This window comes from Ranitomeya imitator, chromosome 1 (genome assembly GCF_032444005.1).
Source record: "Ranitomeya imitator isolate aRanImi1 chromosome 1, aRanImi1.pri, whole genome shotgun sequence".
NCBI lineage: Eukaryota > Metazoa > Chordata > Amphibia > Anura > Dendrobatidae > Ranitomeya > Ranitomeya imitator.
The window spans coordinates 697,120,025-697,133,229 of NC_091282.1; the positions used below are offsets into that span (position 1 = coordinate 697,120,025).

The following is a 13,205-nucleotide window of genomic DNA, read 5'->3' on the forward strand; positions in this document are numbered from 1 at the left end:
AAGCAATACTTAAAGACTGAAAACATTCCTACTGATTTATTTTCGGTTTGTCTGTTTCTCCCCTTTTTTTTAGGGCCTGAGTTTGTATCGACACCTACGGTAGTCCAGTCGAATCACAAACGGACTCCTTCTGAGGCAGACCGCTGGCTTAACGAGGTGTCCAAAACTGCTATGGCTCACCAGAGACAGTCACCTGTCCCTGCTCCTGTCATTCAAGCGCCGGCTCTGCTGCAGCCTGTTGTTTCTGCTGCACCAAATCCTGCTCAGCCTTACCCAACAAACACTTTCATAGCTCCACCAGCCGTGCCAGTTGCCATAGTCCAAGCTCTACCACCTACATATATGCCTGTGCAGCAGCCTTACCCTATAGCCAATGGAATGAGTTATGCGGCTCCTAGCGTTCCAGTTGTCGGCATTACACCTTCACAAATGGTCGCAAATGTATTTGGAGCCGCAGGTCACCCACAAGTCTATCAACCGAAGCCGTCACCAGGTCTGGTCAAGCAACAGACTTTCCCAACCTATGAGTCCAATAGCACCACCAGCAGTCCATTCTTCAAACCGTCTCCTCAGCAGCAAAATGGTTCGGTGGCATTTAATGGAGTAGACAGCAGCGGTTGGGATTTGGGTGCCAAGCACCAGCAAGGGCAGACTTCATCCACTCCTATAGACCCTTTTGAAGCCCAGTGGGCTGCGTTAGAAAGCAAATCAAAATCTCGAGGTAACCCTTCCCCAACTAATCCCTTCTCCAGTGACCTCCAGAAGACATTCGAAATAGAACTTTAAAGCGGCAATGGTCAACAAAGCAGGGACTGGTATATCAATTTATTTTTCTCATGATAAATATATTAGGAAAGGACCAACGAGAGGAGGGTAAGGAAGTTGCAGCGTTCGCCATGAAAAATCTATATTATATGGAACCATGGGAGGGTGGGAATTATCAGTGTTCTTCAAATCTTTCCTTGGCTTCCCTCGCAAAGCAAATCGGAGACGATTCTGTATCGTAGTCCATGGGATCAAAGATGAAAAAGATGGACCTACTTTTCATTAGAAATACAGAAACCTGGCTACATCCCGGAGATGACTCTCTGCAAAGCAACTAGTAGTGCCTGAGCTTCCAAAATTAATATAAGAAGAAAATTATATATGTACATATACAGATCTAGGGCGTTATAGGGCGGACGTTATGTACCCAGTGCTGCCAGGTGTACGGGGTGGGCTGCAGTTCAAGGTCGCGGCGCAGACCCACCTACTTGGCAGCACAGGGGAATAAAGCCAAAATCCTTTATTTTTTATGCAGATATTTTAAATAGTTTTGGGCTAATTAATGGTTGTCTTAAGTTTGTAAGTAATCTTGCCAAAGGTTTAAAATGAAAAGAGCGTTCAGTTGCTGGTAATGTATATATGATTTTGATTTAGCTGCTAATTCTTCTTTGAAAGGATAGAAAAATAAAACTGGACCGCCTGTGGTTTTATCTTCATGCCGTACGTCACCTTCAGATGTAAGTACTCATTGCTTTAATATTCGCGCGCAGTGAGGTATCTATCGTGCTTTTACAACAAAATACGGAACAGTATTTGCGTTGGCTGTCAGCCGTCGCTGAAAACCTGTCTCGTTTTTTTTTTTTTTTTTTTTTTAATTCTTCCATAATTCAACATTGCCTAATCTAATAAATATATATATATAATGTATCTATATAAATGTTGTTTTCCTTTGACAAACTGCTGGTCTTTTGTTTATACATGTAAGTTTTTATACATTTTGTATATTAATATATATTTTCTCATATATATTAATATATACAGTTTAGAGTTTTAATACCACTATTATGCACAGTATATCCATCAACTTATACCGCTGTTTTGTTTTTTTAATGTTCTTTGACTTTATTCACTATTTTTGTCTTCCTCTTTGTTGTTCGCTTCTTGTATACCTCAATTCAGAGAGATTCATCTTTTATCTGTAAGTTTCGGTCTTACAGTTGTGTATATTTGTACCAATTTACTTTAATGGAATAAACATTTGGTGGTGGAAACGATGACTTTCTCTTTGCAGTTTTCTGTATTTCTGTGTTTTGGTTTTAGTTTTTATTTTGGCCATGAGTTCTCAATTCCTTTTCATTTCAATTCAAAATGAAATTATTTCCAAGTCCTTTGTGATTTTTTTTTTTTTTAATGTAAACTTGTGATTTAACTTCATTAAGCCTTTTATTGCAAAATGTGTTTTTTTTTTTTTTTGTTTTTGTTTTTTTTTTTACTGTCCCTTAAAAGCCAGCTTTACATTTTTTCTTTTTGTTATATATGCCAATGTAGTACTACTCGTGTGGTGGGTAGTGTAAGCCTCCCGTACACATTTATACTAATGTTGGCTGCACTCGCCAATAACAGGGTCGGCCAACACTCTTAGGGCTCATACTCACTTGCGAGCAACTCGGATGAGTCTTGCACGGCCATACCCGGCACTCAGGAGCGGAGTGCATGTATTGCTATGCGGCCGCACGCTCCGATCTGAGTGCCGGCAGCAGCACCGGGTTTTAACATGCGAGACTTATCAGAGTTGCTCGCAAGTGAGTATGAGCCCTTAGTCTGATCAGACTGCTAGCACCCTCATACAACCAATTTATTTGTTTTCCTGGAGATAAGCTGTTGGCCTAGAGGTCTCTTGACCGTTTTCTCATAGAGGACACCGGAACGCTTGGCCGAACAAGTGCTCCTATGTGGGAGAGAAACAGAAATGGCTGCCAGCTGAAGCCGGTAGTCAATTAATGCTTATGTAAGCAGGTTGTGGAATGCAGTGACGCAATGGAGGCAGAGAAAGGGTTAGCAGATTAAGAATTTAATTGGGAACAATAGAGGAACTCCTTGCGGGGAGAAAACCAGTTAAATTGAGAAAGAGAAATTGCAATTTAAGGGTACCGTCACACTATACCATTTTGATCGCTACGACGGTACGATTCGTGACGTTCCAGCGATATCGTTACGATATCGCTGTGTCTGACACGCAGCAGCGATCAGGGATCCTGCTGAGAATCGTACGTCGTAGCAGATCGTTTAGAACTTTCTTTCATCGCTGGATCTCCCGCTGTCATCGCTAGATCGGTGTGTGTGACACCGATCTAGCGATGCGATCCAGCGATGCGTTCGCTTGTAACCAGGGTAAACATCGGGTTACTAAGCGCAGGGCCGTGCTTAGTAACCCGATGTTTACCCTGGTTACAAGCGTAAAACTAAAAAAAAAAAAACCGCACATACTTACATTCTGGTGTCCGTCAGGTCCCTTGCCGTCTGCTTCCCGCACTGTGACTGCCGACCGTAAAGTGAAAGCAGAGCACAGCGGCTGTGCTTTCACTTTCACTTTACGGCCGGCAGTCAGTGAATGCGGGAAGCAGACGGCAAGGGACCTGACGGACACCAGAATGTAAGTATGTGCTGTTTGTTTTTTTTTAGTTTTACGCTTGTAACCAGGGTAAACATCGGGTTACTAAGCGCGGTCCTGTGCTTAGTTACCCGATGTTTACCCTGGTTACCCAGGGACCTCGGCATCGTTGGTCGCTGGAGAGCTGTGTGACAGCTCCCCAGCGACCACACTACAATTTACCTACGATCACGGCCAGGTCATATCGCTGGTCGTGATCGTAGGTAAATCGTATAGTGTGACGGTACCCTAACAGTCCAGTAATCAAACTTATTGTGTCCTTAGGGTCCTCAGCCACAGGTGATCCATTGGGGGTTGTAGTACCCGCAATGGGCGGTTGGAATGTCCTCAGATGGGGTCCCACAACTAACGGTCCAACTTCTGGCGGCAGCCGGCGGTCAACAGTTTTACCCGCTGAGCCCCTAGTCCATAAGCCTGTGCAGCTAAAGCAAAAAGAGCTGCAGAAATCCCAATGTGAAGCATGGGCTGCTACACTCTGGCCGGTAGAGGGTACCGCATCTCAGTGTCCTGCAGCCGTCCAACGTTTCCCTGCGTGAGAGTGGTCTTGTGTTTAGCTGGGCACACGGCGCTCTCCACTCTCACCTTTCTGCCAGACTGTTCAGGAGATGTTGGTCGCAGTACATTGCGGCGCTGAAGCTCGGGGTGCGGAGCGCGCTGCTCACCCTCCTGCACTCTCCCTGACTGCAGGAAACTGACTGCTGCTTTGCGTGCTTTCGGCTCTGTTTCTGGTTTAAACGCCCCCTCTTCCCGGATCATGGGGCCTGTCCGATCCCCTATTACTTTTCTCGCTCAACATGGGACGCAGTCTCGACAGTTCCGGACTCTGCTCAATACAGGTACCCGCAGCCTGGTCCTCCTCTTTACACTTATGGGGGCTTAACTTTTATATGTTCACCCATTCCAACAGCCCAGAGAGAGAGTATCTGCTCTTCAAAAACAGTCTACCCACAGCATTAAAAAGAGGAGCCACTGCAGTCAAATCAGTGGGTACTCAGTTTCTTGAGGGCAGAGTTGTTAAAATCTGGCCTACCTCCCCAATGTAGCCTCTAAGATCCCCAGAAAACAGGAGAGTGTCTTTCACTCTTTTTGTTCAAATCCTAGATCCCCTAAAAAAAAAAAGCAAGTTTCATAGTCTACAAGTTAATAGAAGCCTCAAGATTTACATCTCCTGGAAGAACTGCTCATCGCACTTTTTCTTTTCAAGGTTCCAAGAAAGATTATGGGGACTCTAAGGATGCCTTGGCTAGATGGGTTAGAACAGCCGTTTTGTTGGCTTACTCTGCAAATGATCGGACCATTCCATAATTACTGATGGCTCGTTCTACTAAGGCTGTCTCGAATTCCCACTGAGCAGATATGCAAGATCGCAACCTAGTCCTCACCTTGTACCTTCTGTAAAGACTATAGCTGGGGGGGGAGCTGTAGCAGCGAGGCATTTAGTGAGATGTGCTTCAGGAGAGCTCCCGCTACACTCATCAGGTTCAATGTTATTTGTGAGGCGCAAATCTGATCAGTGATTTACCCCCGTCTGCCAGATTTGGTTTCATGGAGTTTGGGAGAGGGCCATGGTGGTGCTATGATCTGGAGTAAAACGATGTGCAGAGATGAGGATGTGGCGCCAGCCACATTTCAAGATGGTGGCTGACAGAGGTACAGGTCCTTCTCAAAAAATTAGCATATAGTGTTAAATTTCATTATTTACCATAATGTAATGATTACAATTAAACTTTCATATATTATAGATTCATTATCCACCAACTGAAATTTGTCAGGTCTTTTATTGTTTTAATACTGATGATTTTGGCATACAACTCCTGATAACCCAAAAAAACCTGTCTCAATAAATTAGCATATTTCACCCATCCAATCAAATAAAAGTGTTTTTTAATAACAAACAAAAAATCCATCAAATAATAATGTTCAGTTATGCACTCAATACTTGGTCGGGAATCCTTTTGCAGAAATGACTGCTTCAATGCGGCGTGGCATGGAGGCAATCAGCCTGTGACACTGCTGAGATGTTATGGAGGCTCAGGATGCTTCAATAGCGGCCTTAAAGGGAACCTGTCACCTGAATTTGGCGGGACTGGTTTTGGGTCATATGGGCGGAGTTTTCGGGTGTTTGATTCACCCTTTCCTTACATGCTGGCTGCAATATTGGATTGAAGTTCATTCTCTGTCCTCAATAGTACACGCCTGCACAAAGCAATCTTGCCTTGTGCAGGCATGTACTATGGAGGACAGAGAATGAACTTCAATCCAATATTGCAGCCAGCATGCAGCCAGCGGGTAAGGAAAGGGTGAATCAAACACCTGAAAACTCCGCCCATATGACCCAAAACCAGTCCTGCCAAATTCAGGTGACAGAGTCCCTTTAAGCTCATCCAGAGTGTTGGGTCTTGCGTCTCTCAACTTTCTCTTCACAATATCCCACAGATTCTCTATGGGGTTCAGGTCAGGAGAGTTGGCAGGCCAATTGAGCACAGTAATACCATGGTCAGTAAACCATTTACCAGTGGTTTTGGCACTGTGAGCAGGTGCCAGGTCGTGCTGAAAAATGAAATCTTCATCTCCATAAAGCATTTCAGCCGATGGAAGCATGAAGTGCTCCAAAATCTCCTGATAGCTAGCTGCATTGACCCTGCCCTTGATGAAATACAGTGAACCAACACCAGCAGCTGACATGGCACCCCACACCATCACTGACTGTGGGTACTTGACACTGGACTTCAGGCATTTTGGCATTTCCTTCTCCCCAGTCTTCCTCCAGACTCTGGCACCTTGATTTCCGAATGACATGCAAAATTTGCTTTCATCAGAAAAAAGTACTTGGGACCACTTAGCAACAGTCCAGTGCTGCTTCTCTGTAGCCCAGGTCAGGCGCCTCTGCCGCTGTTTATGGTTCAAAAGTGGCTTTACCTGGGGAATGCGGCACCTGTAGCCCATTTCCTGCACACGCCTGTGCACGGTGGCTCTGGATGTTTCCACACCAGACTCAGTCCACTGCTTCCTCAGGTTCCCCAAGGTCTGGAATCGGTCCTTCTCCACAATCTTCCTCAGGGTCCGGTCTCCTCTTCTCGTTGTACAGCGTTTTCTGCCACATTGTTTCCTTCCAACAGACTTACCATTGAGGTGCCTTGATACAGCACTCTGGGAACAGCCTATTTGTTGAGAAATTTCTTTCTGGGTCTTACCCTCTTGCTTGAGGGTGTCAATGATGGCCTTCTTGACATCTGTCAGGTCGCTAGTCTTACACATGATGGGGGTTTTGAGTAATGAACCAGGCAGGGAGTTTATAAAAGCCTCAGGTATCTTTTGCATGTGTTTAGAGTTAATTAGTTGATTCAGAAGATAAGGGTAATAGGTCGTTTAGAGAACCTTTTCTTGATATGCTAATTTATTGAGACAGGTTTTTTGGGTTATCAGGAGTTGTATGCCAAAATCATAAGTATTAAAACAATAAAAGACCTGACAAATTTCAGTTGGTGGATAATGAATCTATAATATATGAAAGTTTAATTGTAATCATTACATTATGGTAAATAATGAAATTTAACACTATATGCTAATTTTTTGAGAAGGACCTGTACTTGAGTGGGGATGTGGCAGCGCGGCTGGAGTAATATGCCCGCAGGGCTCCCACATCTAGCATTCCGATGCATAGGTCAGTGCAAGCCACACAGTCTATTTTGAGAGGGGTCCTGATTTAGAGGGCTTGCCCAGGAGGAAGAGGAGGCACCTCTAATGGCTTCTTAACTTCAGGCCTTAAGTACAGAGTCAGTTGACGATCCAGAAAATCGCCAGAGATGTAACATCAGGCTGGTTTGGGTCCCAGAGAAAATGGAAAGGAGAGACCCTGATGGCTTTAAAAAAAAAAAAAAATGGGACAGATGTCCTCACTCCTTTGTTCGCAGTGGAGAGGGCCCACAAAGTCCCTTCGAGATCAGGTCCAGTTCGCAGACCCCCTGGTCCCATTCGGATTAAAATCCTGCACTACAGAGACCAGGACATTATCCTTAAGAAAAAAAAAAAGCGAGAGAGGCAGGACATAATGCTAGGGGGCCAAAGAGTTTCATTTTTTTTCCCCCAGATGTTTCCATGGAGCTTGTGTGAAAGATCCTGGTTCCTGTACAAAGAAAATGAGGGTTATTGACCTGCAATAATAAATGATTTATCCTGCTAAGCTCAGAGTGGTGGCCCTCAGTTCTACCAATAATTTATTTTTATTTTTTTAGTCCTACAGTGACTGGACAGCCATGAGCAGCAAAACAGGTGGTAGGTTGCTTTTTTTTGGCCATCCATTGTGTCCCTTTTAGTGATGAGCAAGTATACTCATTTTCCCGAGCATGCTTAGGTGGTCTCCCGAGTATTTGTGACTGTGACTGAATGATTTACAGCTACTAGCCAGCTTGAATACATGTGGGGATTCCCTAGCAACCAGGCAATCCCCACGTACTCAGCCTGGCTAGTAGCTGTAAATCATTCAGCTGTGGTGATGAAAACTAAATCTCCAAATACTAACACATACTCGGAGAGGGAAAACCCGAGCAACGAGTATATTCGCTCATCACTAGTCCCTTTAGCTCAAACTTAGGACATAGGACTGGTGCTATGTTTCAGTTTGTCTGCTATATGCATGTTTTATTTGTACCATAGTCATGGTTTAAATCTGCACAAATAGTTTGATTTTGATTTTTCATTAGTGCTTTGGATTCTCTCTTGAGGCTCCATTAATTGGAGAATTCTAATTTCTTGTAATATATTGTTTGAAGATTCAGCATTGGACATATGGTCCTACACATTTTCATCATCTTCCTTTTTTATCTTATACCTATTTTTTCCGCTAATGGGGAGGACTTCTGTAATGTGCACATTAGATTTGGGAGACTTGTATTACCATGTGTCCATCCAGAAATTCCTGAGATTTGCACTGGAATTTCAGGGAGTAATCAATCACTTCCAATTACATTGCCTACCGTTCGGCCTGTCCTCGGCACCTGTATTGGGAAAAAGAGGACATGGCATAATGCGAGTCAATGAGGACCCCCTAAGAATACTTTTTGGGCATCTGGATGTAGATAGGATAATGACTGAGGTGGCTGCATTCTTGATTAAGGAGGGTATTGTCATTCCATACCTGCATGATCTCCTCCTGGAGGCAGACCTAGCAGGCCATCTCTATCTAAACATCTCGCCCAGCCTGACCGCACGCTAAAAGGTCTATGATGCTGCATAAACTGGGAGAAGTCGATCTACATCCGGATGCACAAAAAGTATTCTTAGGGGTCCTCATTGACTCGCATCGTGGCATCTCGTCTTTTTCCCATACAGAAAGGGAAGTTATCAGGAGCAGAATTCAAACCTTCCAGAAAAAGAAGATTGCCTCGATCAGGCATGCTATGAGGATCCTGGGATTAATGATTTCTTGCATCCCAAATGTGTGGTGGAGTCAAGCCAACTCAAGAGAACTTCAAAGAACAATTTTGTCAGCCTGGAACAGACATCCACCTGGGCTACACAAGAAAATGAACATATCTGCAGACCTGAGCTCCTCCCTGGCATGGTGGATGACCCCAAGGAAGCTCAAGGAAAGGAGTACTATGGATCCTATCACCATTTGTTCGGGTTGCCGCTAACTCAATCCAAATAGGTTGGGGAGCAGAAGTAGAGGGGTCAATAACTTCAGGGTACATGGTCCCCAGAGGAGCTGAGACCATCATCCAAATACAGATAATTATGGGCGGTATGGGAAACACTCCAGCATTGCCAGGATATTCTCAGAGGTCCCCATGTAAAAATCTTTTCGGACAATATTGCAGCCGTCTCCTTTTTATGACATTAGGGTGGTCCAAAAAGTTAGTGCAGGCCCTAGCTGGACAAATATATCAATGGGCAGAGAAGATGTTCTTTCCATTTCTGCGGTGCTTCTAAAAGGCTCTGAAAATGAAATGGTGGATTTTCTCAGCAAGAAGACAGTTTGGTCTTCCAAATGGGAACTGAACGTGGAAGTGTTCCATCAACTCATTTGCTGATGGGGTAACCCATTCATAGATTTGTTCGCAACTAGAAGAAATACAAAGCTGACAAGATTCTTATCCTTAAACCCAAGGTACAACCCAGATGGGATAGATGCCTTGTCTCAGTTGGGAAAGAAATCTCCTATAAGCGTTTCCTCCATTTCTTTTGATCCCAAGGGTCCTAAGAAAGATCCAAAAAGATCAAGGCACGATTATATTGGTACCCCCCTTCTGGCCCCATGTCTGACAGGATATGCCTTTCAGGATCCAGGCTACGTTCTAAAGATCTATCAGAGTAATAACAACCATGCAGGGAAGTAGGAAACCAGTAACTTCAGCCATTTACTCTAAAGAGTAGAAGAAATTTTGCTCCCATGTCAGAGAATCCATAGGGGACTCCGCCCAATCTGATATCCGCAAGATTCTAGAGTTCCTCCAGCTAGTGTTTGAGAAAGCCTGCTAGGACTTAATCCTAAGCGTATGGATTTCTGCTCTCAGCGCATTTTTTTAGATTAGCCACTAGCAGAACATCTTTGGGTGGCTAGGTTTGCTAGAGTGGTGACCAGATTCACACCTACAATTAGAAAATCTGTACCGCCATGGTACCTAAACTTAATGCTAGGTGCCTTATGTAAATCTCCTTTTGAACCTCAAGAAGAGTCTACTATCAGACTACTCTCCATGAAGACTGCATACCTCGTAGCAATCACCTCAGCAAAGCAGGTAGGAGAGATCCAGGCATTATCAATAAGGGATTCTTATCTGCGTATTTTGAAGGATCGAATAATATTCAAACTTGATTCATCCTTTCTTCTAAATGTAGTATCCAGCACGAATCTGAAACGAGAAATCATACTACCTTCCTTCTCTCATATTCCTTGGTAGTTGACAGAATAATTATTCCATACGCTGGGAAGGACAATCCATGCCACAAGGGTAATTTATGTCCTGGGTTGAGAGGGCAGGAGCCTTTGTGGGCCAGATCTGTAGGGCCACAACCTGGTCTAGTCTAACCACCTTCTGTATGCACTACAAACTGGAAGTACTATCAGAGTAAGGCCAGGGTCACACTTGCGAGTAACTTGCGCGAGTCTCTCGCATCAGGTCCCGGCACTGCCGCTTGTACTCTGGAACGGAGTGTGCGGCTGCATAGAAATACATGCAGCCGCACACTCCGGTCCGGAGTGCCGGCGACAGTGCTGGGATTTGATGCGAGAGACACGCATTGAACTCGCAAGTGTGACCCCGGCCTAAGATGCAAGCTCAGCGCCGGAGCCTGCATCAAAGGCAGGGACATGACCGATTACTTATCTATACATCTGTTGTGAAGGGGTTAAAAGAAAGACTTGATTTATCTTAGAATATAAGAGGGCTAAGCGATAGTTTGCAAAGAAATGCAGTGCACAGGTATATTAAAAAGGTTAATCCGGCCATTATTGGGTTACAAGAGATGCACCTAACAAAAGACACTATGAATTCACTTCATAGGTCATGGATGGGCAACAATTTGCACGTTGCAGTTTTTCACTTGACTTGTCCCGCTAGAAGAATTAGTCTTGTCCATTAAAAACGTACCTTTTCAAATGCATGGACTCCTTTAACCCCTTCATGACCCAGCCTATTTTGACCTTAAAGACCTTGCCGTTTTTTGCAATTCTCACCAGTGTCCCTTTATGAGGTAATAACTCAGGAACGCTTCAACGGATCCTAGCGGTTCTGAGATTGTTTTTTCGTGACATATTGGGCTTCATGTTAGTGGTAAATTTAGGTCAATAAATTCTGCGTTTATTTGTGATAAAAACGGAAATTTGGCGAAAATTTTGAAAATTTCGCAATTTTCACATTTTGAATTTTTATTCTGTTAAACCAGAGAGATATGTGACACAAAATAGTTAATAAATAACATTTCCCACATGTTTACTTTACATCAGCACAATTTTGGAAACAAAATTTTTTTTTGTTAGGAAGTTATAAGGGTTAAAATTTGACCAGCGATTTGTCATTTTTACAACGAAATTTACAAAACCATTTTTTTTAGGGACCACCTCACATTTGAAGTCAGTTTGAGGGGTCTATATGGCTGAAAATACCCAAAAGTGACACCATTCTAAAAACTGCACCCCTCAAGGTACTCAAAACCACATTCAAGAAGTTTATTAACCCTTCAGGTGCTTCACAGCAGCAGAAGCAACATGGAAGGAAAAAATGAACATTTAACTTTTTAGTCACAAAAATTATCTTTTAGCAACAATTTTTTTATTTTCCCAATGGTAAAAGGAGAAACTGAACCACGAAAGTTGTTGTCCAATTTGTCCTGAGTACGCTGATACCTCATATGTGGGGGTAAACCACTGTTTGGGCGCACGGCAGGGCTTGGAAGGGAAGGAGCGCCATTTGACTTTTTGAATCAAAAATTGGCTCCACTCTTTAGCGGACACCATGTCACGTTTGGAGAGCCCCCGTGTGCCTAAAAATTGGAGCTCCCCCACAAGTGACCCCATTTTGGAAACTAGACGCCCCAAGGAACTTATCTAGATGCATAGTGAGCACTTTGAACCCCCAGGTGCTTCACAAATTGATCCGTAAAAATGAAAAAGTACTTTTTTTTCACAAAAAAATTCTTTTAGCCTCAATTTTTTCATTTTCACATGGGCAACAGGATAAAATGGATCCTAAAATGTGTTGGGCAATTTCTCCTGAGTACACCAATACCTCACATGTGGGGGTAAACCATTGTTTGGGCACATGGTAAGGCTCGGAAGGGAAGGAGCGCCATTTGACTTTTTGAAGGAAAAATTATTTCCATCGTTAGCGGACACCATGTCGCGTTTGGATAGCTCCTGTGTGCCTAAACATTGGCGCTCCCCCACAAGTGACCCCATTTTGGAAACTAGACCCCCTAAGGAACTTATCTAGATGCATATTGAGCACTTTAAACCCCCAGGTGCTTCACAGAAGTTTATAACGCAGAGCCATGAAAATAAAAAATAATTTTTCTTTCCTCAAAAATGATTTTTTAGCCTGGAATTTCCTATTTTGCCAAGGATAATGGGAGAAATTGGACCCCAAATATTGTTGTCCAGTTTGTCCTGAGTACGCTGATACCCCATATGTGGGGGTAAACCACTGTTTGGGCGCACGGCAGGGCTCGGAAGGGATGGCACGCCATTTGGCTTTTTAAATGGAAAATTAGCTCCAATCATTAGCGGACACCATGTCACGTTTGGAGAGCCCCTGTGTGCTTAAACATTGGAGATCCCCCAGAAATGACACCATTTTGGAAACTAGACCCCCAAAGGAACTAATCTAGATGTGTGGTGAGGACTTTGAACCCCCAAGTGCTTCACAGAAGTTTATAACGCAGAGCCATGAAAATAAAAAAAAAATATATTTTCTCAAAAATGATCTTTTAGCCTGCAATTTTTTATTTTCCCAAGGGTAACAGGAGAAATTTGACCCCAAAAGTTGTTGTCCAGTTTCTCCTGAGTACGCTGATACCCCATATGTGGGGGTAAATCACTGTTTGGGCACATGCCGGGGCTCGGAAGTGAAGGAGTGACGTTTTGAAATGCAGACTTTGATGGAATGCTCTGTGGGCGTCACGTTGCGTTTGCAGAGCCCCTGATGTGGCTTAACAGTAGAAACCCCCCACAAGTGACCCCATTTTGGAAACTAGACCCCCAAAGGAACTTATCTAGATGTGTGGTGAGCACTTTGAACCCCCAAGTGCTTCATAGAAGTTTATAATGCAG

The 13,205-nt window shown here is 43.8% G+C and overlaps 1 protein-coding gene across 12 annotated transcripts in view; it reads left to right on the forward strand.

Annotated features, from left to right (window-relative positions):
- The window catches only part of NUMB (NUMB endocytic adaptor protein), a 152,276-nt gene extending 150,237 nt beyond the window's left edge, over positions 1-2,039 (forward strand). For all 12 annotated transcript variants that reach the window (XM_069730943.1, XM_069731030.1, XM_069730994.1 and 9 more), the window contains one exon: positions 74-2,039. In XM_069730943.1, coding sequence (XP_069587044.1) covers positions 74-786 — 713 coding nt within the window. In that variant the 3' untranslated portion in view covers positions 787-2,039. The remainder of the gene's footprint in view (positions 1-73) is intronic.
- Positions 2,040-13,205: the final 11,166 nt, after the last annotated feature.